Here is a 22,776-nt window from a genome sequence, read left to right on the forward strand (position 1 = left end):
CGGCTGCATTAATGACATGAACCTGATATTTATGACAGCCATGACAAAGTCCCTTTTTTATTTGAAAGGTGTAATATGGTCTTGGAACCATATTGCTGAAAATTCAGGAACTGACTGAATTACACACATAAACAACACTGTTCTATGTTAAACTTTTATGACTCAATAATCCCTTGTAGAAATCTACCTCTGACTTGAACAGCCTATTCAAGCACTATTTACCTCAGGTAAATCCCAGCAAACCATCTGATATCTGTGGTCTGCATATTGTTAACTAGGTGTGAAACTAGCTAACTAACTAAAACTCAGACTGAATCAGATGTATAGAATAGTCCTCACATTAGACACCAGTGTTTGCTGTGCTGCTAATGCTAATACCGATATTACAGATCAGCTTCTACTTTTGTAAAATAGGGAAGAATTATACCTGTATATTTAGCAGGGGCAGATTAATTACTGGGTGTTTTTAAAATAAGTTTGCAATCGACATCAAACACTAAAGATGATCAATAGGTGACTAATAGCCCTCCTTTATCAATAATTTTTTTTAATGCATCAACTGAACATAGGCACATAATAACTGCTTTTTTGAATAGAAATCAAATGCATGTCTACGGCGAGCACCTTTTCAGTGTCACTGCAACCTGGATATTGCACAAAGGGGGAGGGCCATGTCAGAGGAGAATAAAGCAAGTGATTTTGATTTGTTGCTCAGCAACAGAAGTTGCGGGGGAAACAATCAAAGAAGAAAAGGAATAGGCATTTCCAAGAGAGTGAGTTATTTTAGGAGAGGAAAAGATTGGAGACTAGCAAAATGTCAGCTCACAGTAGATAACATTTTTTATATCAATAATTGAAAGTCCCTAGGCATTTGAGGGCACATAAGTATTTAAGGATGATTCAATACATCTAGTCCACACCTTTCCCAAAGAGTTGCAAAGCCACTGAAGTGTTTAATCAACTTTGTGTGTTCAGTGGGGGAAGAATATTCAGATGCAAAGAAGGGAAGTTGAAATGTCTTCTGTGTGTTTTAAAACAAGTGGTGGCTTCCCAGGTTTATTGTCTCATATGTAGCACTTTGTGTCGTTGTTATGAAGAATAGTGTTGTGCTAACAGCATGTTTCCCCCTCCCACATCCCTTCTCCCTTTTCCTTTCTCTTGTAGGACAAAACAAGTGCTTTGAGTCTCAGCAACGTAGCCGGGGTTTTCTACATCCTCATCGGTGGGCTTGGACTAGCCATGCTGGTTGCCTTAATCGAGTTTTGTTACAAGTCCAGAAGTGAATCAAAACGGATGAAGGTGGCAACACATTCACAGGCCTTTCACACCTTCTTTCTGATACCAGCCAGACTCCTAATATTCCTTTAGGAATGGATCCAGACTAGGATGGCTATTAGGGTAGACCGTCAATATTTAAAGGCCAAGGAAATGAATTTTCCCTGGCCTATTTAGTGTTCAGCTGAATAAGACCTGAGCAAGAGCGAATTTGCAAATGGCTTGTAGCCAGAATTAATAGTTGTGGGACATGTGTAGAAGCCTATGATTCCAGCATTCTTAACAAACACAAAACCTCACCTGGTTTGAAACAGAGTTTAAGAACTAAAACAGGCCAGGTAATCTGGCTCTCTATCCCTGCTAAAATGGGATTGCTCTGGGCTAATTTAATCATATCTCACCATGGCTATTCAATTGGTATTGGAAAGTCATTCTGGGGGCAAAGGGGAGAGAGAGAATCCTTTGCTGCATCCCCAGCCACCTGAGTGTGTAAGGTCCATTTGATTCCTTTTGTTGCACCGTTGGGGAAATATCTAAGAGACAAGTTGCACAGGAAAGATCCACAAGTTTCAGGTGCACAATCCTTACTCAGGTGTGAAATTTACTATGCAGCCTTGAACAACTTGCCTTACAGAGCCATTACGAGGCAATTGTTCATCTAAATGACACAGGATACCATAACATTTGGGATTGCTCTAAGCAGCCTTGCATTGCTTATGACAGAGAAAATATTCTCAGGCATCACAAAAGCAGGTCTTCAAGGCAGGTTCATGCTTAATGAGGTCTGTTCTTGTGAAACCTCCTGATGGTGTCATATTTAACCCATGCAAAGATTTCAGCTCTAAAATTAGCTCTCTGTCCTGTGTGGGAAAGTCATTGTGTCCCAATCCAATGAACCACCGTTGAGTTTCTTTACAGAAGCAGGGATATTTTATTATTGTCCATTCAGCTTTGTAATTCTGAATCAGTACTTTAAGTGCAGAATTGTTTACATTTGTAAGGAATTCCAAAGCCTTAGAGTGGCATAGCCTTTGCCCGCCATCTTGGTCCCATGATCTGTGAACTCAAGACATACCCAAAGTAATGGTTGTGCATTTGTTGTCTTTGTTGTTATTCATTTTTTGTAAAGAAATTACACTTCTACAGAGCATGAATACATAAAGAAATATCAACGCTCTCCTTCCAGCACTCCTCTGCCTTCTTCCACTCAGTTTCTCAACCCATTAACCACAAAATAAGAAAAGAAAGAAGGGAAAGCTTGTGCAAACCAACTCTTCAGGTGGAATCTGAACAGCAAATAACAGTCAGCTGACAACTATTTTAATTTGTACGCAACTGTAGAAACGAATGCCAGATGGCACCAGGCTTTTCCTTTTATTAAAAGTAACTCTGTCCTTATTAACCAGAATAAAAAAATTCCTTCCAGTAGCACCTTAAAGACCAACTAAGTTAGTTCTTGGTAAGAACTAACTTAGTTGGTCTTTAAGGTGCTACTGGAAGGAATTTTTTTTATTTTGACTATGGCAGACCAACACGGCTACCTATCTGTAACTTATTAACCAGGTATAACATGAATATATCTCACAGTTAATACACAAATGAGGAAACAGGTTTTAAGATACAAAGATTTTAGAGAGGCAATATACCTGTAACACCACAGCCACCTTGTGATATAGGTTAGGCTGAGATATATTATTGCTTGCCCAGTGACTTTCAAGCTGATGGGTATTAAAACCTGGTTTCTGATATCCATGCCTAACTGTCTATCAATTGCACTACACTTCAAGTTTAGCCTATACTGCTGGGGAATCTGTGGCACTCTAAAAGGATGTTGGACTACAACTCCCATTATCTCTGACTCTTGGCCAGGCTGGCTGGGGCTGATGGGAGTCCAACAACATGTGGAGGGCCAGAGATTCCCAAGTCCTGCCCTGTTGTATATAAAAAACCCCTTCAAATTCAGTTTTTATTGTGTTGGGAGAGACAACTATGTGGAAAAGCTTATTCATTGCACTCTTGTGGTCTTTCACTCTTATCCTTATGACAATAAGCAATTCTGACCAGTAAAGGACTTGTGTGACCTGAGAGAACAAAGAAAGTTTTAAGACTTTCTTCTACATCATGCTTACCTCTACATCATGGTCAATGCTTATCACAATATTTACAAATTGGGTTCATGTTGCTAACCTTGCCAGCCACCCAAATGTCCTTCCAAAGTCAACTTCCTTGTTGCACTTCTTTCAGTTTGGGAGCTGGAAGCGGGTGACATGCTGAAAACTAGTGGGGAAGAGTGAGGCTTTGCAAGGGAAAAAATGTGAGGAGGGAGAAATGATTAAGCATCAAATATCCACCAAATATCCATATTAGTGTTATGAAGAACACAATTTCCCCTAACCTTCAGATATGGGATAACTGAACTGTTTCCATTGAACCACCTAAGATTTTTTTTAAAAAAAAAACACAAAACCGCAGTGACAAACTTTCTACCCTAAGATACGTTCTTCACATGTTGGTGTTTTGAGCAAGAGGGAAAATAAACTCTGATAGAATAAATATTAATGACTTTTTAAAAATGTGTTTGCTCTGAATATGTATGCCTGAATAACTTGTTCATTTCTAAGCAGAATTGACAGGGAAGGGATCCAAGAGTACTAGGCTAAACTGAAAAAATAAAATGTTGTCTATTACAATTGCCCAGCCATTGCTAAGGACAGGGGGAGACCCCCCTTGTCTCTCTTAAAAAGGGTTTTTGTTTGATCCCACAGCAATCAATCAATGAAGCCATACGAACATCAACCCTTCCCAGAGCATCTGCGGCAGGAACCAGCAGTGGAGAAAACGGACGGGTGGTGAGCCACGATTTCCCCCAAACTATGCAGGAGATTCCATGCATGGGTCACAGCTCTGGGACACCCCTGGGAGCGACGGGATTATAATTACCCTTGATGGATATTCTGGGTGAGAGCAGGGTCTCCCTAACCCCAGCCTCTCCAGTGCTAAAAACCAAACCGTTCAAGAAGAGGGACAATGCACTGGATCTTTTAGAGGAAACCAGATTCATTTTCCTTTGTTTTTGTTTGTTTGTTCGTGTGTGTGTGTGTATGTGTTTATTTTGCAGTAAATCCACAGGCAGAAAGCATGACCTGTACTGCAATAAGGAGAGGGCAACTGGACTGAACAAAATTTGGAGACATCCCTGAATACACGGTTACAGGAACACTGAGGAAGACAGCGCCATTTTGTTTTTAACTTGGTTGTTAATAAGTTCTTAGTGTGTGCAATATATATATTTTTCTTACTAATTCCCGTGATGTCAGGGTGATCTCAGCCCTGCCCTGCTCAAAAGTTTAAAATCAGGTTTAGTTTGGGATGCAAACCATACATGTCTGCGCTACTAACAGTGAAAGGGGGTGGGTGGGAACAATTCCTCTGAGACAACAGGACTCTACTGTGTTTTAAAGTTGTTGCAACAAAGCTAACTAGGCCATTGACAGAGAATTCCACTATTGAATGAAGGATTTCTGAGGCAGTTGAAGCAGAAGCCTAACATGCAGAAAGGAGTAGGAAGACTTCTGAATGGGATTCCAGTGGTTGTATCTGGATTTGGGAGAGCCTAGTTAAACAGAGGTTAATGCGACCTGTATTCCTGAGCTTGAAAGTGGCTATCTGAGTTTAAATGTTGTGAGTGTGGGAAATATCAGTCCCCAAAATGGGAATTTGACAGGCTACCACAAGGACAGGTCAGCAGCCGCCTATAACCATGGCTGTTTCCTCTAGAAAATGCAAAATATCAATATATCTATAGATCACATATCATCCCTCACTGCCTCACTGCCTTTTCAAGAGCCATTTCCTCATTCCCACACTACTGTAAGGTTTCCTTTCCGTGGTGATCTTTGAGTAGAAAACCATTCACCACCAGTTAATGATAGACATCAGGGCTGTTTTATATACATCTGGTTTATTAGTCTTTGTAAGCCAGATCTGATGGACATTCCATGGAATAAGTGGGCTACATGATATTTATGATGACCAAAAAGTAATAATTTTAAAAGTTTCCACAACAAGATGCCAATATTCACCTAGATCCAGCCTTCCATAATAATTGCTTACAACTGGCCACAGTTAAAAAGCAAAATCGGTTTCAAGAATCAAATCTTGGCCAGCAGTATCATTTGCAGAAAAGCCAAAAGACATGGTTTCCATCTCATCCATCATCGTGAAGGGAAGTGGAACACACAGAACTGACCAGCTGGTACCCTACTTGCTACTGATATAAAACCCAATCTCGCAATGAAACACTGAAATCCAGAGAGCTGTCCAAAGCACAAGACAACAGACTTGCTAGCAGTATTTCTCTCAGTCATGTGCTCCTTGACATCTACATTGAAACAAAAGCTTCATTTGTGTGTGCGTGTGCGTATGTGTGTGATATCACCACCGTGAACAGTGAAATACTCGAACAGAGTGGAAAATGTTGCCCTGAAGAAAAACCATTCAAGGGAAGTATCTCCTACTCCATCGTAGGTCTGGAAGAGGCCCAACCCTTCCTTGGCGATTTCCTGTCCTCACAAATGCATCTGCCCATGACTGGATGTTAATTCCAGACTTTACAAGGGGCTAAATCTTCCTCCAAGTGCCAGTGCAAACCCATCAATATAACAGCAACTTGTTATATCTAATATCTGAGACCTGTGTGTAACATAAAAGTGTAAAATAGGAGACTGTAACATAGAATGGAAGCAGAAGGATGCGATAAGAGGCTACGGACTGAAATGGCTTTGTTGTGGGGACCATCATGACGTCGCTTTAAAAAATGTGTGTGTGTGACTGGCAAGTGGCTCTAAACAAATAAGCTACCATACATGACTTTCTGTGATTATGAAGCTTCAAAAACTATTAAAGACTGGCTTCTAGGAACTGATTGTACCATTCAGCACTATGTGATTCCATCAATTTCTTCCACTCATCTTAAGACGACATCTTCATAAGACTGGCAGCACAGAACCTGCAGATCCCCTTCAGAGGGCACAGCATGCCTAGTGCCTGTTTTGTTTTCTCTCCGTGCTGCTGGAAGCCTTTTTGTCTTCATCTTCCATCCAGCTGTTTGTCATGGCTCAGATCTCAGCCTCCGATAATAACTCTTCAGGGTCTTGTTCTCCGTGTGCAATTCTTAATTCTTATTTTTAATTTTATGTCTGCTTTGGTTACATTTTGAGTTTAGTTCTGTGTGTGTCTTTATGGTGTGCACGGCTCACAAAACTAAGCCTGTTTTTGATGAAGAGATCTTTTGGATGTCCAAGAAGAGACCCAATCTTTCTTTCAAACACAAGAGTTTTCCAGAGCTCCCACAACTGTCTTACACCGTAAAATACAATGGGAGCAGAGTGCAAGGATTTTCTTCTGTATGGAATAAAAAATATAGCCCATAAAACTTTGAAAGAGATATAGAGGGAGAGAGAGAAACCTCAGTTGCCTTTGTGGCAAAAGAATCAAAGAGACCTATCTGACAATTGAGCCAGCCAGTTAGATGGGTTTGTGGGAAGAAGCCTTCTATGATAGGACAAATGCCTGTAACACTAGGACATGAGACTCATCTTTGAAATGTTTTTGATCAGTGGAAGGGTGGGAGCAGAAAAAGAAGAATGATTCAGAAGAAGAGGGGAAATGTTAACTTGTAATATGTATTTTTACTACACTTTTCTTAAATATAGAATAATGTGGTGGGGAGGGGGGAACCCTTAAAAACATTGACATTTTTCTCAACAAGAAACCATATTTAACAGTTTTGGCTTTCATTAAATTTTGCTCTTTGGTACCTGGATTTTTTATTTAAGAGTTATGTTTGTTTTCATTCATCATCTTTGGACCGCTACAAATGTTTTGCAGATTGATGTTAAAAATTAAGAAATATTGCAATATATAATATGGATGCTTTCTCCATTTTTCTTCCCTGGCCGTATTCCTTTGTACTAAGACCAGATGAGTGGAAGAAAAAAAAGCCCTGTTATCACCTCTGCCAATACAGTAGCCATCTATGTATGGTAAAAGTAAATCCTTCTAAATCTTACCAGAAATGACACAGAGTTAACTGATTTCCCACATGTTTGTTTAGCTTTTGGAAAATTGTTTCAGACTTTAAGCATTGGCTTTAGGTGATGCTACCAGGATCTTTAGACCATCCAGGGTCCTGGTCTATACTCATTTCAAACTGAGCTCAAATCCAAGACACTGGGATCTGGCCTGAAATGGACTGGCAGAACATCCAAAATACATTTTAAGAGTCCAAGTTTTGCAGAATTTGCTGGCTTATCTATAATCATGCCAAGCAAACCTCAGTCTGAGCCAGAGTCCACCTGTGCTAGCTCTAGCAAGACACAATTCTCTCAGCTGGGAATTGGATGGCATTGGGAGCTGGATGCAATCCCAACTTCCCAGCCATGTCTAAAGTTTACCAGAGCTCAGCTGCCCTACCAGCTTAGACAGGGAAGTGGGAAATGGGAAATGTCAGAGAAGCAGAATGTTTTTTGTCAGCCAGATTCTCTGACATATTACCTGTTATACTCTAAGGTGAATCCACCAAATATTTATGAAAATGTTCAGGATATATGAACCTTGATTATTTGATCTTATTTTTCACTTTAGTGTGCCACACTACAAATGGCCTGGTACAATCTGGTACTTGAAATGTAGAAAACTAGATTGATTCTTGACTGTCCTGTGTACAATACTGTGTTTTGGAAGTTGGCAAGTTTCTTCTAGACTCAAACCCTTTTCACCGAATGCATGGTTAGTGTAATGACACTTTAAAAAATGGTTCAGAAAGGGGAAAGTATGCTCATGGTACAGGTTGCCGAAAGTAGCAAAGCAATTCCTGTTCAACTTATGCAGTTTCACCCAGGTTCCAATTTCATATCAAATTCCTGCCCAGGAATTCACTTGAATGTGGCATATTATACACTATTGAATTGCACATGTTCATGGTTGAGCCATGATTACCAGCTTCATATGATCTTATTAAATGTGTGGTTGATCTACAAAGTAATTATATCATGCATAAATGGGGCTTTGAATGCCACTACCTGATCTAATTGAAAATATTCCTACATTCTTAATCTGCATCAGGTCCGTCATTTACTCTAGGACCACAACCCTAATCACATTTACAAGTGAGCTGGTTCCATTGAACTCAAATGGAGCTTACTTAATTCCATGAATACGTAAGATCTCCAACTTTTAATGAAAGTGAATCAGGGTTCAAAAGTCATCCAAAACCAGCCCTTTCACAAGACTTCAAGCATGGCTTTTCCCCAGACAGAGGAAGTGTGTGTTAGAGCCAAGTATCTTTGGAGGGATGGAAATAGCATCCATGGCTGTTTGATTTTGATGGCTGTCTGACTACTTACAGAATAAATTATTTCTGGTTCCAGAGGGGGAAATTATTCTGGATTTACAGAAGGTAATTGCTATTGGTGTTATGCAACTGATGATATTAAAACCTTTCAATTGTATAATGACTAGAAAGCCTTATGATACATACAATTCCCTTATAACTGCTGTTTTAGGGAAACATCTTCCACGAAGTATGGCTATTTTGAACCATTTCTGATCTTGACAAGGATTAATAACCATTGGGCATGCAGGAGAGATGACAGAACTATGGCCAAACCATCACCATCTGTCCTAAGTTGACATATTCACAATCATATGCTTCACTTGTGGATTCTCTTGATGTCGCTTATGTGCTCGTTTGCATATCCTGGCATCCTACCATGGAAATAACTGTGATGACTTGATTGGCGCCAATTAGCTGTGGTGACAAGCAGCCCAAAGTGCTAGTCCTGTAAACAGTTCATATAAATATGGCTGTTCTTTTCACCAAGGCTGTGTATACAACTGTGTATCCCTGAGGTCCAGTCTTTGGGGTGGCCAAGGGCACATTTGGAAACTTGAGAGCCAATGGCAATGTTTATTATTACAGAAAACAGTCAGCAGAAACTTGAGAGCATACCATGGTCTCTGTCACAAAATGGCTGTCACAAAATGGCTTCCAAAATGGGAATGGTCAGACACAGGATCCACAGACACACACAGGGGGGGGGGGCTCAGACCTAGCAGTAGCAGCACATCACTAGATGGGGCAGGGCAGAACAACCAGGTTGATTCCAGTGGCATGTCTATGCAACCCTCAGCAGGCCACCACACTTACCCACCCCTACCCCATAGATGTGGATGCCAGGGAACATCATCACAGGTACAAGTTCACCCATGGACACAACATTGGTGATGCCAACTGGATCCCACTACCCCATATCAACTAAAAGAAGAATTGTGACATTCTATACCCACCCCTCTTTAATAGGATGCTCTGTTGCTTCTGATGCAACATGGAATGGGCTGCACTTTCAATAAGACAGCTACAAAGTAATAAACGGTACCTACCAGAAGTATAGTCAGAAAAGCTGCTCATGGTCCAGATTAAATAAAAGTGGTGCTACAACAGCTTGCAAACATGCTTACCATATATAGGGCAGTCTCGTGATCTGATCCTAATCATTCCATAACTCATGTATATGCTCAGAAGGTTGTTAGGAGTCTGGTCATCCAACTGGAATATAACAAAACGTTGAACCATGATGACTTCTCTGGTCATGAGCTGCCTCTGCCCTCAACATCCCCACTTGTGTGACCAGCCTGTTTCACCCTTCACTTTCTGCACTGGTAGGAAGGAGGCCCCTAAGCACGTTCAGCTTAAAATGACCTTAAAAGCCTCGCCACAATTGTTTGGAGGCTTCTCTGCAAGTTTTGCTGAACACATTTTCAAACCTTTTGGCTCAGTGCAAGAAGGTCAGGACAGAGCCAGTGGAGACAGGGACATTAGAGGCATGGTTAGCACAGACAATACTACTGGGGTAGTAGTCAACTAAGTTTTACTCACTGAAATGACTGAATATGAACTTAGAGGTATTGATTTCAATATATTTAGTATGTGTAAAACTTAATTGACTAGCACTCTTTATATTGTCACATGTTTGGCTTAACACCTGAGCAGAGTTCTTACTTCCTGCTTAAGTGACATTTCTACATGCAATCTCTGTGTTTTGACCTAGAACTCCTTCCATAGCTAGCTTTCCACAGTGTTGTGGCTTTGTAGATTATGTTTTATATGAAGAGGCATTAAGTCATGCAATCCTGACTAATTTCAAAAAGTTCTTTGTGCAGCCACAGTTCTTGTCTCATGTGTTCTTTCTACAATTTGTAACTAGCACTCAGTTTTGTATCTAGGTTGAGAAAGGCAGCTCAGTCATTGACTTTTGTTAATGCATTCAAGTAGAACTGGTGTTGAGAATCTTTGCCCCTCCAGATGCTACTGAACTACATCTCCCACCATCCCTAGCCAATTGTCATGCAAGCCATTTGTTATGGGAGTTGTAGTTCAGCAACATCTGGAGGGCCAAAGATTTCCCACACCAAATGAAGATAAAGAAAAAAGTCAGAATCCAGAGAAATCTACTTACTTTCCTATTTGTTAAAGTATACCATCTGTGCCCCTTCCTTCAAAAATACCTTTCCATAGGGCAGGTTTAGGAAACAGAATTCAGAGTCAACTTTAAACTGTCACCACAGGATCAGTGTTTAATCCTCAATCCCATTATTTGTTGGAAAAACCTTCAAAATAATATTGTCATATATAATTGTCAATTTGACTATGGCTTGTGAAAAGGCTATGCCTTCTCCCGAGACATACATCAAAACTCTCTGACCATGACTATCTTCTCCTTCTGAAATCGGTGTCCTTCAATTTCAGGTTGGGCCATTTCCCAGTTCCTTAGTCTGCATAAGGCCGCTCAGATACAGGCAGCTGTTTGCCCAGAAGGGGTTCTGTGTGCACATGCCTAGGGCAAACTTTGCCAGTGGATGAACACGGACATTTTCAAAACTTCTACCCCATTTTTCCAGATGGTTAACTGCAGGGAGGGCTGGATAGCAATGCCAGAGATGGGAATACATAACAGATTCAAAATTGGGTTAGCAGATTTTCAGGGACCAATTTCTGCATGCAGGTGCCAAATCGAAGGAAAATGTCCTCAATAACATGAGCAGCAACTGGGAGGGAAGAGTTGAGAACCATATGAGAAGCAAGGCGGAGAGCCGTAATACCTTATATTTTTGCTGGAAGAATGCCACCTTTAATGAGATCACAGTTTCTCAGGATTCTTGGTTACCTGCTCTGCATTCTGTTCTGGGTGTGGAGTGTGGGGATATCAAATCCCATGGCTTTCAGCAGTAATTGTATACTCATAATACCTATACTTCTATATCCCAGACCATTCTCCCACCATCCAGTCTTATACCTACAATTGCCTGTCTGGTATATCTACCAAGACTATATCATTGCTATCCCAAGATCAGCGCAATCAAGGGTGAACTGCTCATCTCCTCCTTCAAGCCCTGTTGGCTGTTGAGGACCTTTCAAAGCTGGTAGGACAGAGGGCAGGGCAGGTAATAGTGGGATCATAAATAAGTGTACATTGGATTGCAATCTTAGGGTTCCCTATTTGTTCTAGAGCCAGCGTGGTGTGAGAAACTGCATGGTGTAGTGGTTAAGAGCGGTGGACTTGTAATATGGTGAACTGGGTTCACGTCCCCGCTCTTCCACACACAGCTGCTGGGTGACCTTGGGCTAGTCACACTTCTCTGAAGTCTCTCAGCCTCACTCACCTCACAGAGTGTTTGTTGTGGGGGAGGAAGGGAAAAGGAGATTGTTAGCCACTTTGAGACTCCTTAAGGGGAGTGAAAGGTGGGCTATCAAGTCCAAACTCCTCCTCCTCCTCCTCTTCTTCTTCTACATACTACTACTACTGGTTGTGTTCTTTTGTCTTTAACAACAGCCTGACATGCAGATATTAAACAAGTGAAGATTTTTCCTTGCATGGGAAAGCTTCCAATCTGAGCTTTTGCATATGCCCTCAGAAGTAAGCCCTGAGATGATCAAGGAGATTTACTCCTATGTGCATAGGTACTCTGCCCCTTCAGCTGTAACAAAGACTTTCACTCTCTGAAATAATTCTTCCCATCTTCCCTTGAAGACTGATGCCTTTAATTCCTTTTGAGAATCCTTACATGATGCCAGCTCTCTTCCTTCTTTTCCCTCTTCAAAATGCACATTTTCTCTCCATCATTTGTATAACACCCATATCCAAAGACATCTTTTAGCACGTATGAGTATATTTGCTTGCATTCTTCCCTTTTTAATTTATGTTAACACTCGTGTCTTCCTTTTGTTGTCTCTCCGCCACTGTCAAAATTTAGATTTAGGGCAGGGTCCTGTCTTTCCCCCTTATTTTACTTTGTAAAGTGCTTCTAAATATTAATAACATATCCTTCCACAGCTTCACCAAAAACACAAGTCTATGAAGTCATGCCAAATATTATTTGGTCTGCAGAAAGCCTGTTGAATTACCCAGCTTATTCACCAGGCAACTGAGCCTGATGGGGTCTCATGTGTGGGTGGCTAATCTTGTTTATAAAGGAGACCTTGGACAATGCACAGTAGCTAGAGGGCTTGATTAAGCTGATTCTTAAAACATGTACTAATAAAGGAAGCTGCTTCTTCCTCCTCCTCCTCCTCTTCACATTAAATGACTCCTTTCCTAACCATTCCCCCCCCCACAGCCACAATTTTTCTTTCATTTATCAACATACAGCAAGAGATTAACTTTGAAAATCAAATAAAGATCACTATTAGTTTAGTCCTTTTTTCTATAGCAAGGTGTCCATCAGGTCACTGATGCTGACCTCAGGAATGAGAAACTGGTGGTTTCTGACAGAACACCATGGGCAGATTCAACTAACCCAATCTGCTAGTAGAAACCAGCACAAGGGGTCGTACTAGTACAATGGGGCTTTCTTCCCTCCCACTGTGCCTCTCTCAAATCCGCTATGGAGCGTTGGAAGAACACAAGGGAATGAGAGAAGAGAGAATTCCATCTGGGAAGCAGAAATGCTTGTCCTGATGGAACAATCACCTTAGGACAACACTGAATTGCACCCATTGTGCCATAAATGGGATTGGGAGGGAAAACTTCAAAAATTCATTCCTCTGTAGTTTTAAGTAAAATACAAGATAGATATGCATAAATGAAGAGTATGAGAAACCAAATCTAGTCTTAAGAGTTCCTGGAGGAGAAATTTAAGTCCTGGACATTTTCTTGGGAAACCAGGGAATCAATAATTTAAGTACAGTGGTACCTCAGGTTACATGCACTTCAGGTTACATATGCTTCAAGTTACAGACTCCGCTAACCCAGAAATATTACCTTGGGTTAAGAACTTTGCTTCAGGATGAGAACAGAAATTGTGCTCTGGCAGTGCGGTGGCAGCTAACATGGTGCTTCAGGTTAAGAACAGTTTCAGGTTAAGTACGGACCTCCAGAATGAATTAAGTACTTAACCCGAGGTACCACTGTACACCTAAGAAATAAACATGTCTTTGCACCTCCACATTTATAATGTGCAAGGCTGTTGTTTTTTCCAGGTACAAAAGCATCATGAGGATGATTTTCTTAAATGATATTTATTAAATTTTCCATCCATGAGGATGATGATTAATGGAATCAGAACAGCCATGGAGGTGAAATCTACCGTAACTCCTTCCTCTCTTGCTGCAGCCAGAAGTTAAGCCCTCTTCCCAAGCTAGTAATTGGCCTGTGAGGAAATCCTCCATTGTCGACAGACAGGGATTGTCCCACAAAGCAGCTAACAGCTTCAGAGATGGATACATCTCAGGACTGCATCAGGGGAGGGAAGAGTGAAATTCTCCTTCCCTGCCTGCTGTGATTCCAATATTTATCCGTTCTCAGCTGAGCAGATGCTATTTGCATTTTTCAAGAGCTGCATGTTATCCTGTCACGTTTATTTAATATCATGTATAGTTTGGCCCAAAATATGTAGGAGGAAACATCTCCAAAACACATGGGTAATCAGGTTTTCAGACTTTCCTAAAATCACAGAAAGAGAGTGCTTGTAGTCTTACGAAACTGCCTCAAGTTCTAGACAACTTCATTGCTGATAAACCTTGTCTATACTGCTTCCCCTGCCTCTCAGCTACTGGGTAACTCTAGTTATATTGACTTCCTTTCCTCTGAGGCATTCTAGTAAATGGGTTTTTGTCACACATTTGTGTAGCACTCTATAACCTGTTGGTGAAAGGCAGTTAGGTATTATTTCAAATGAAACAGATACAGTTCTTCAGAAATACAAAGTTGCATAGCGCAATCGTCTACACAATCACTTGGAAGTAAGTTTTATCAATGTCAGTGGGATGTATTCTCAGGTATTCATGGATCAGATGTAATGATCTCTGGCAGGCAATCAAGCCTCGATAAGAAGTAATGACTCTCTGGCAGTTTAATGTACATTTATTTTACAAAAAGACACATCCAGAGCCCAGCATCTTGCCTGCTCACATTACGTTTGTTGATCAGTCTGAAATTTTGCCCCTCCCACAGCAGGAAGGATGCCAGACTCCCACCTTTTCCCTCTTGCCCTTCCGTTGCCTTCTGATTTTATCCAGATGCCTGGAATGGGGACTGAGAGGCTGACCTCCCCCCTCCTCCCCACTCTCACTTGAGGCAGACTCAGACCTCTGCTTATCTGCTGATTGCCTAGCAATGCTCTGGCTGCCTTCTAACTCTTCCTCTCCTTGAGAGCTAATAGAGTCTTCTCTGGAAAGGGGGGGTCAAACTGCCCTTTCTCAATTCTGACAGCCATTTAGTTCAATCTCTGATTCTAACTCATCCCCTGTGCTTGGGGGGGGGAGGCATGTTCCTGACATCAGATCCACTTACTGAAGAGTGCGCCCTGTTGCAGTAGTCGCTGATATTGTGGGGCAGTGCCATTCTCCTTGCACACCTTACCTGGACAGGCCTGAGAAAGGATGGTGGCGAGGTCAAGCTGTGCAGACATACTGCTGGAGCCTAGCCAGGGCACCAGTGGGTACATTTGCACCACCCCAGCCTCACTGCTGCCTGTCCCACCTGGGTAATCTGCAGCAACTCCTGTGTCAGAAGTGCAGATCTATGCCATCACAGTGGCTGCTTTTGCCCCAGTGAACTTAGTGGGTCTTTCTTCTGAGTAGACAGCCATAGAATTACATTGTTAATTTTCCTGTGGAAATTTCAGCTCCTTTACTAGTGCTCAGATTGCCTAGTGTCTCATTTAGTGTTGTCCTCCATAATTCATGTTGATAATCTTCCACTCATGACACCATTTTAAAGCATGACTCCTGCTGAAATGCCAACACAGCTGTTGTTGGCAATATATTCACCATTTTTTTAATGGTTCCCCCACTCCCACTTCAGTGAAGACAAGCCTGGAAAGTTTGTCCTGGGATCTGGGAATATGGCTTCCCAAATTAGAGGCAACTGGCATTTTTAATAGATTTTCACTAAAGGTTCATAAGATTGGAATGCAGATCCACAATAACTGAGGGTACTTTACTATGTGCTCAAAATCCCAGAAAATCTTATTTCCAAAGAAGGGAAACAAAGTAATATTTTCAGGCCTTTCATCCCTGGTTTTAAAACCAATTGGCTGCAGTACAGTAAAGAGTTATGATAGGCAAACATAAACCCAGCGAAATCAATGGACTTAGTCACTTAAATCTGTATTGGATTATAGCAATTACAATTTCATTGCAACAAAGGTGCCAGAAGCCCTGTTATGTGTAAGTATTTATTTAGAAGTAAATCTAATTGGTTTCAGTGGAACACATAGGAGCATGAGAAGAGCTCTGCTGGATCAGGCCAAAGGCCTATTTAATTCAGTCTCCTGTGTTCACAGTGGCCAACCAGATGTCTGTGAGAAGCCCGCCAGCAGGACCTTCTGAACCGAATGGAAAATGTGTGGTTGCATTTTTCCGTACTGTACTTTATTTTAAAATATATTAAAATTAGCAGTGGGATGGAGGATCCAGACTGTGATATGTGGGGGTGCTTCACCTTTTCTTCACACAGCCAGGAATATTGCTACTGCACCGTGAAACAGCTCTTTGCTCTTAGAGGAAAAATTATATAAACTAGCACAGAGAATTTAGTGCCAATAGGAGGTGCAGGAGGTGATTTTTGTCATAGCCATGTCAAGGGAAGAAAAAGGCAAACTTTATCACATGCTGGGTCCTGACAAAAAGTGCTTGTGTGTGTGCAACCACATCTAAGTTTTGCCTTAAGCTCTTGAAATTGAAGGCAGTTGCTGGTCAATAGCACTAAGGAGAAAATCTGCCATATACAAAAAAGAGATCCTCTGTCAAAAATGGGGAACCTGTGGTCCTCCAGATTTTCTTACACATCAGCTCTCTTCAGCCACAGCCAGCCTGGGCATAGGTCAGGAATGATGGTAATGGTAGTCTAACAGAATCTAGACGGATTGAGGTGGATAGCCGTGTTGATCTGTCATAGTCATAATAAATAACAAGATGAAAAATGAAAAAATCTTTTTAATTATTCCAGTGGCACCTTAAAGACCAACTAAATATAAGCTTCCAAGGTATGCGCTTTCATGTGTAATACACACTTCGTCAGATCTAGACAGAATCTAGACAGCCACATGTCCCTTATACCCAGTCTCCAGAGCGCCTGACCACAAACCATGGAAACCATAGTTCCTGAGCTGCTGTTGTTGTTTTCCACAACCACCTTAGGAAGCAGGAAAGTCCTTCCAGATTTATTCATTCACTGAAGACACCAAGGATTGTGTTCTCTTTCCACCCCGTCCTGGTGCTGTTTTAAAAGATGCTATTTCTGTGAGCAAGAGCTTCACAGATTGCAGTTGGCAAACTACTTTGTCATGAAGCCAAGGCTTCTTTCAAACATGGCAAATCCGATCTAAGTCAGACATTCCTCCTCTCCTGTGGAACACAGAACTGCATAGGCCAGCTGATAGTGGGAAGCTGGCGAGACACAGCTTCAGAGGGCAGCAAATCTGCTCCTCTTTTGTGGCATAAGAATGAACCTGGGGCCAGCAACTGAACACTTTCCAGGCAAGCCCCGCTTGCTCCAATTAGCCTCACCGGGCAGTGGGAAAGTTTCAATACAATGCGGATTCAGTACAAAATGGAGCTTCTGTGATTTATAAATGGTATAAGGAAGATATTGTCAACAATGAAGATTGCTTTATCAGTATTAAGCATAAGTGGAAACCCACAAATATTCATAGAGGGGGCAAGAACAAGAGAGAAGCTGACCTTCATTTTCACCCCTACCCCTTTTTGCCTCCATCACACACCCGCACCTGCCAATCAGGTCTTCAACTAGCTTCATCACTGCTTGCTTGTTTACATGTTAATGGTATGTATCTTTTCACCACAGCCTTTGTGGATCTATAAACCCTAGGGTTTTTGAAGTATGTGTATATGATCTGTATGTTATCATTAGCTAATTTGCAACAACTCTGGGGGTCATTTTGGATTCCCATTTTGCAGTTGGAGTACTGAGTCTAATATATGGTTTTATTTGTTTACACTATCTGTGCTCCGAATTTCTAACCAATATTCAAGGAGACCATAGGCCACTCATAGTTTCACAGGTGAACTATGACCACATGGGATAATGCATGTTGACAGGGGGTGGAGGGGATCAGCTTTTTCAGGGATGCCATATAATAAGGAAGACTTTGTGATCATGTTCCTCAATCTTCTTTAAACATTTTTTTCAAAAAAAACCAAGGACATCATTTCATAAGAGCCTAGGTGCAGTCAAATCCCCCACCCAATGTTTTTCAGCATAGGGATGTCATAGAATCATAGAATCATAGAGTTGGAAGAGACCACAAGGGCCATCGAGTCCAACCCCCTGCCAAGCAGGAAACACCATCAGAGCACTCCTGACATATGGTTGTCAAGCCTCTGCTTAAAGACCTCCAAAATATCATAAGCATTCAAATAAGGATGCTGATAAAAGTACTTTCTTATGCATCAGGCCAAAGGCCCATTTGTCCAGCAGTGTCCTCACAGTGACCAACCAGGTGCTCATGGGAAGTCCAGAAGCAGAACCTGGGCAGGGAGCAAGATACCTTCAATTCTCAACAGTTGATATTCAAAAGTTGTACCTCTGAATAATATTGGCTAGCAGCAATTGGTAGCCCCATCCTCCAATATCTAATCCTATTTTAAAACCATCCAAGTTGGCAACCATCAATAAATCATGCAAATGTCCCTTCTCAAATGCCTGCAAGCAGGGTGGAGGCAAGTAGCCTCCTCCTCACAAACTCCATTTTGCCTTGATGCAATAAGTCTCCTCTTCCTCCTTTCCAGCCATGACTCTGAAATGTATCTTATGGCAATGAGAAGTAGGTGACAGGGGCCATTCCACATACCTCAATGGAGCATCTATTCCCACTAGTAGTCCCAGCCCCAGGAGGTAGAAGAGACTCTCTAGCAACATCTTGAAGGCACCATGTTGGTTTTCCCCCACATATAGTTCATGGGCCTCATAAATTGCTGTGACACACAAAACCGAGGTCTTGACTGCCATTCCCTAAGCAATGCATGAATTCATAACACTGTGCTCTTTCAGCCACTTTAAAATAGGGTTAATCCCCACTGTGGGAGTTATTTGTAAGACTTAATAAGCTAATATTTGCCCAGCATTCTCCATGGGATAATTATATACAAGATGCACATCCCTTTTATTAGCAAGTCTTTGATGGCTCAGTCTAACTGTCAGGGCACCTTTTCGTTCCCGAGGATCAATATGGGATAAAGCAACAGTCACAGAGTATGTTCATTACTCTGCAGGGATGGTTTAACATGCTCCCCAGATCCCTTTGCCAGTAATTCCTTCTTCATTCAGGCTGGCATCAGAATTAATGGCTTGTCGTGTTCTATAAGTCCCGACTTTTTAGATGAAAGGTACATGGTGTTGTTCGCATACAGCAGCATGATAAATCAATGCATTCCTGACGGAAGGATTTCTGGAGATGACTCAGCTTGATCTTGGAAAGCCTCAAAGCCACTTTTCCTGCAGGCTGATGGGTTGATTAGTCAACGACATTGCAAAACGTCTCTTTTCTTCACAGCCAAGGGCTCTCAGACAGCAGAAATTAACAGAGCTTTCCAGATTCACAAAGCAGATGCAACTTTCTCTTTGTAATGCTGACAAACACACGAAGTGATATCTTTTGAGGAGAACTTCAGCTTGTTTTGCTTAGCTAACTTTCAGTCTTGTAAAACTTCCAGGTATGACTGTACATGAGGTGACTTTGCCTGGTGGTGCGTGGCTTAGAAAGCTGGGGTGGGGGTGGGGGAGAGACACAAAGTGTCATCTCCCTGCTGGGCTCTTGTGCGATCTTGCAGGATAAGAGGGAGGAGGCACCAAGGCCTTTAAAAGGTTTCACCATGCAGGCTAAGGGCCAATTTCCCCCTTGAGCTTCTCATGCACGTATCCTTGGTTTAGAGGTGCTTGGGTTGCTGGTAGCTGACAGGGACAGAAATAATAATAATAATAATAATAATAATAATAATAATAATAATACCCCACCCATCTTGTATGATGCTTTTGCCTCCTAACCTCAATTCGCCCTTGGCTGAGTGGGTTCCCCACCACCACCTTTCCTTCATTGAATTATGGCTTACTGATGGGAGGTGTTTGGTAGTATTTTGTTACAACACTGGGTGGAAATGGCATTGGGCAGGATCAGCATAGTAAAAGTGGGGCCCATAAGGGTTCTGAGGGGAGAATTAGCTACAGCATGCCTTGAGCTTGGGTTAGGTCCTATGCCTGGCTGAAACCTCTCACCCTGGTCACCTAGTGTGACTCTGGATACTTGGCTTGCACCACAACAGGGTTCAGCTCAGGGTTATGCCCATGAGGTAGGTTTGGGTGTTTTCCAACCCCCAGTGGAGTGCCATTCTGTCAGCAAGGGCTTAGTGGAATGAGGAACTGGTCCTTGCCCTGCTGTCATGCCAACCCCGCTTACCTGCTGATAGTCAATAAAGTTTGGCCTGATTTTCAACCAACACCTTGTGTCCTGTCTCATTTCTTTCGCTGCTATTGTGGGCCAGTGAATATTTTCCACCTGGGTATTTAGTCTACCTTTAGCTAATTCAGCACCAAAAATATTATGAAACACTGAAGCAAGGAAAGTAAAATGTTGGTCTTGGACAACCTATTATATTGGGGGGGGGGAGACGCTTGTCCAGTGGCAAAAAGCATTCTTTCCCACATAAACTTGCCTTTCTGGAGGGAAGGATCCGTAATAAAAACCAGCATCACCAAACATGAAGGTTTTCATGTTTATTGGGTGCATTAATCCAAAATTATTTAAGATAGCATGTAACCCATTTTACATCAACTTAATAGGGTTGACAGGGGCAGGTAAAAATTATTTTAGGCACAGACCCAATCTATGTAACCACACTTGGGCATCTCTGAATTTTGTTGTAAAAAAACCCAAACAAACCTAGAAACATAATCTCAAATCAGACGCTTCAGCTCTACTGCTGTATCAAAAACATGAATTTTTTTCAGTAAAACAATCTCACCAGAAATTATTTTTTTGGAATTTATGGTACAGTGGGCAATCTTTAATATTAGCTTATTATTATTACACTTTATTTATATATCACAACTCATCTCAAAGGGCCAAAATATGAATGAAATCCCTCCAGTTAAATCAGTGTGAAGCCTCTCATTAAACATGCATGGAAGTAAATTTTGCCTGGCAAAAACAGATGCTCCTTGCATCATTTCTAAATGGTTGTGTTCATCCTTTAACTGGTAGTCCAATGGAAGCATAAGTGGTACACAGTGACTAAGTTTTTGCAAATGAGATAAGTTTGCTCTGTGGGGAACAGACACCTTTTATGGTCCAGAAACAGGAGGGGACAGCGTAGTGGGGTCTCCCACTCGAGCATCACTGGGATGGGGCAGGGCAGAGTGAGGTCAGGACTTTGCAGCCACATCTGCACCAGCACTGATTCCTCCAATGCACTCATGTTCCTCTGCCCTTGCTCCTGCTCTCCCCGCACTGCTCTGCTAAGTGGCAGTGGTGTCAGGAGGGCAGCTCTCCAGAGCCGCCCCAGGCCACCAGCTGCTACAGTCTGGAGAGTTAGCCAACCTCAAAAGTGCTTTCCCTTTCAGGCCAAAGCAACATAGCTTTTCCTATTTCCTACAGTTTACATAATAATAGATTGGGCATCAACACTGCATCATTAATAATGATTAATTGCCCATTCATCATATGCAATGAAGTGTTCAAGCATGCATAATTCCTGAATAGTTTAGGCTGCAAACAGGGAATTGTCAAGATGGAAGCTTAATGGCACAAATGGCTCTTATGCAACGTGCCCTACTGACATTTCCAGATAGCCTGTAAATTTTGCATGAGAAGTTTTGCACCAATTATTTTTAAAAGTCACTGCTGAATTACTGGCAGATCTCAAATGGATGGTCTCTGGGTCTCAGATGTGCTACCAAAGCAGCCACACTAAGCTCAAGTTCTTCCTTTCTGTGTGATTTCAGCAGAGGAGCTGTAAGGTATGAATTACATCCTGTCGCTGTTTGCATTCTGCTCTCTGACTTTCCCACCCAAAACCTAGCATCTCATTTTACAAAAGTGTAAGCATTTTGTAAAACTGGTTTTGTAGAATTGTTGCAGAAGGAAGGAAGGAAGTCCCTTTGACTTTTACCTTCTCTCATGATTTGTTTATGACTTGTGTGAATTTACACCATTGTACCCTCATGCCAGGATATGATGGCAATTTTGTCTCCTAGACTGCAGAACTACATCTCTAGATCCTAGGAAATTATCTTCTAAAATTATGGGAAATGCCATTCTGTGATGGTTATGGAACTTCAGCAGAAAATTCTTAGTACCCACAAAACTCATGTTTCTATGTAGAGCAGCCTATAAACTACATTTGTCTGCCATTTGAATCCTTCCCTGAAAAGTCACCAGTTATGTAACCAGAGCAGTTTTTACAGCATAGTTGAACAAAACAATAGCTTCATCCCCTGACAGTTAAAGAAATAACTTGACAATGCATTTTGATGCATTTCCATGCTGTTCAGTTAACTCTGTTGGCTGAGATCTTAGCATTAATGATTCTGGATCAGATGAAAAAATGATGATACCTAGGCAAAATGAGCCGGAATAGGGCCTGTTTAAAGGTAACAGATTTCAAAATAAAGACTAAATCTGGTCCTCAACGCTTTATGCTCATCAGTTATGCATGGACCATGGCATCAAGTTTAATTATTTTTGGACAACACTAATTCTTCTGAATTGAGGCTTATTTGTTCATTGCCAACAGGATTCCAAGTGGTTACCAACACTAGCTTCACTGACCCTGCCTTAGTCTTTCTTGTTTCAGAGAATTCACAGAATTGTATCTTACCTTTTGCTATTTCTGTTCTACAGTGGACTAAGACAGAATCATGGTAACCAAGGAAGCCATCTATAAAATACTTGCATCTTTTCCACTGCCCACACATCTTTCCTACA

The 22,776-nt window shown here is 41.6% G+C and overlaps 1 protein-coding gene across 6 annotated transcripts in view; it reads left to right on the plus strand.

Annotated features, from left to right (window-relative positions):
* Positions 1-7,099, plus strand: part of GRIA1 (glutamate ionotropic receptor AMPA type subunit 1) — a 195,021-nt gene extending 187,922 nt beyond the window's left edge. For 2 of the 6 annotated variants that reach the window (XM_082211757.1, XM_082211758.1), the window contains exons 15-16: positions 1,165-1,299; positions 4,020-7,099. In XM_082211757.1, the coding sequence (XP_082067883.1) occupies positions 1,165-1,299; positions 4,020-4,211 (327 nt within the window). In that variant the 3' untranslated portion in view covers positions 4,212-7,099. Of the gene's footprint in view, positions 1-1,164; positions 1,300-4,019 lie in introns of those variants that run through there. The other 4 variants (XM_082211759.1, XM_082211760.1, XM_082211761.1 and 1 more) reach the window with 4 other exon arrangements.
* Positions 7,100-22,776: the final 15,677 nt, after the last annotated feature.

The sequence above is a fragment of the Podarcis vaucheri genome (assembly GCF_965113315.1).
Source record: "Podarcis vaucheri genome assembly, chromosome: 2".
Lineage (NCBI taxonomy): Eukaryota > Metazoa > Chordata > Lepidosauria > Squamata > Lacertidae > Podarcis > Podarcis vaucheri.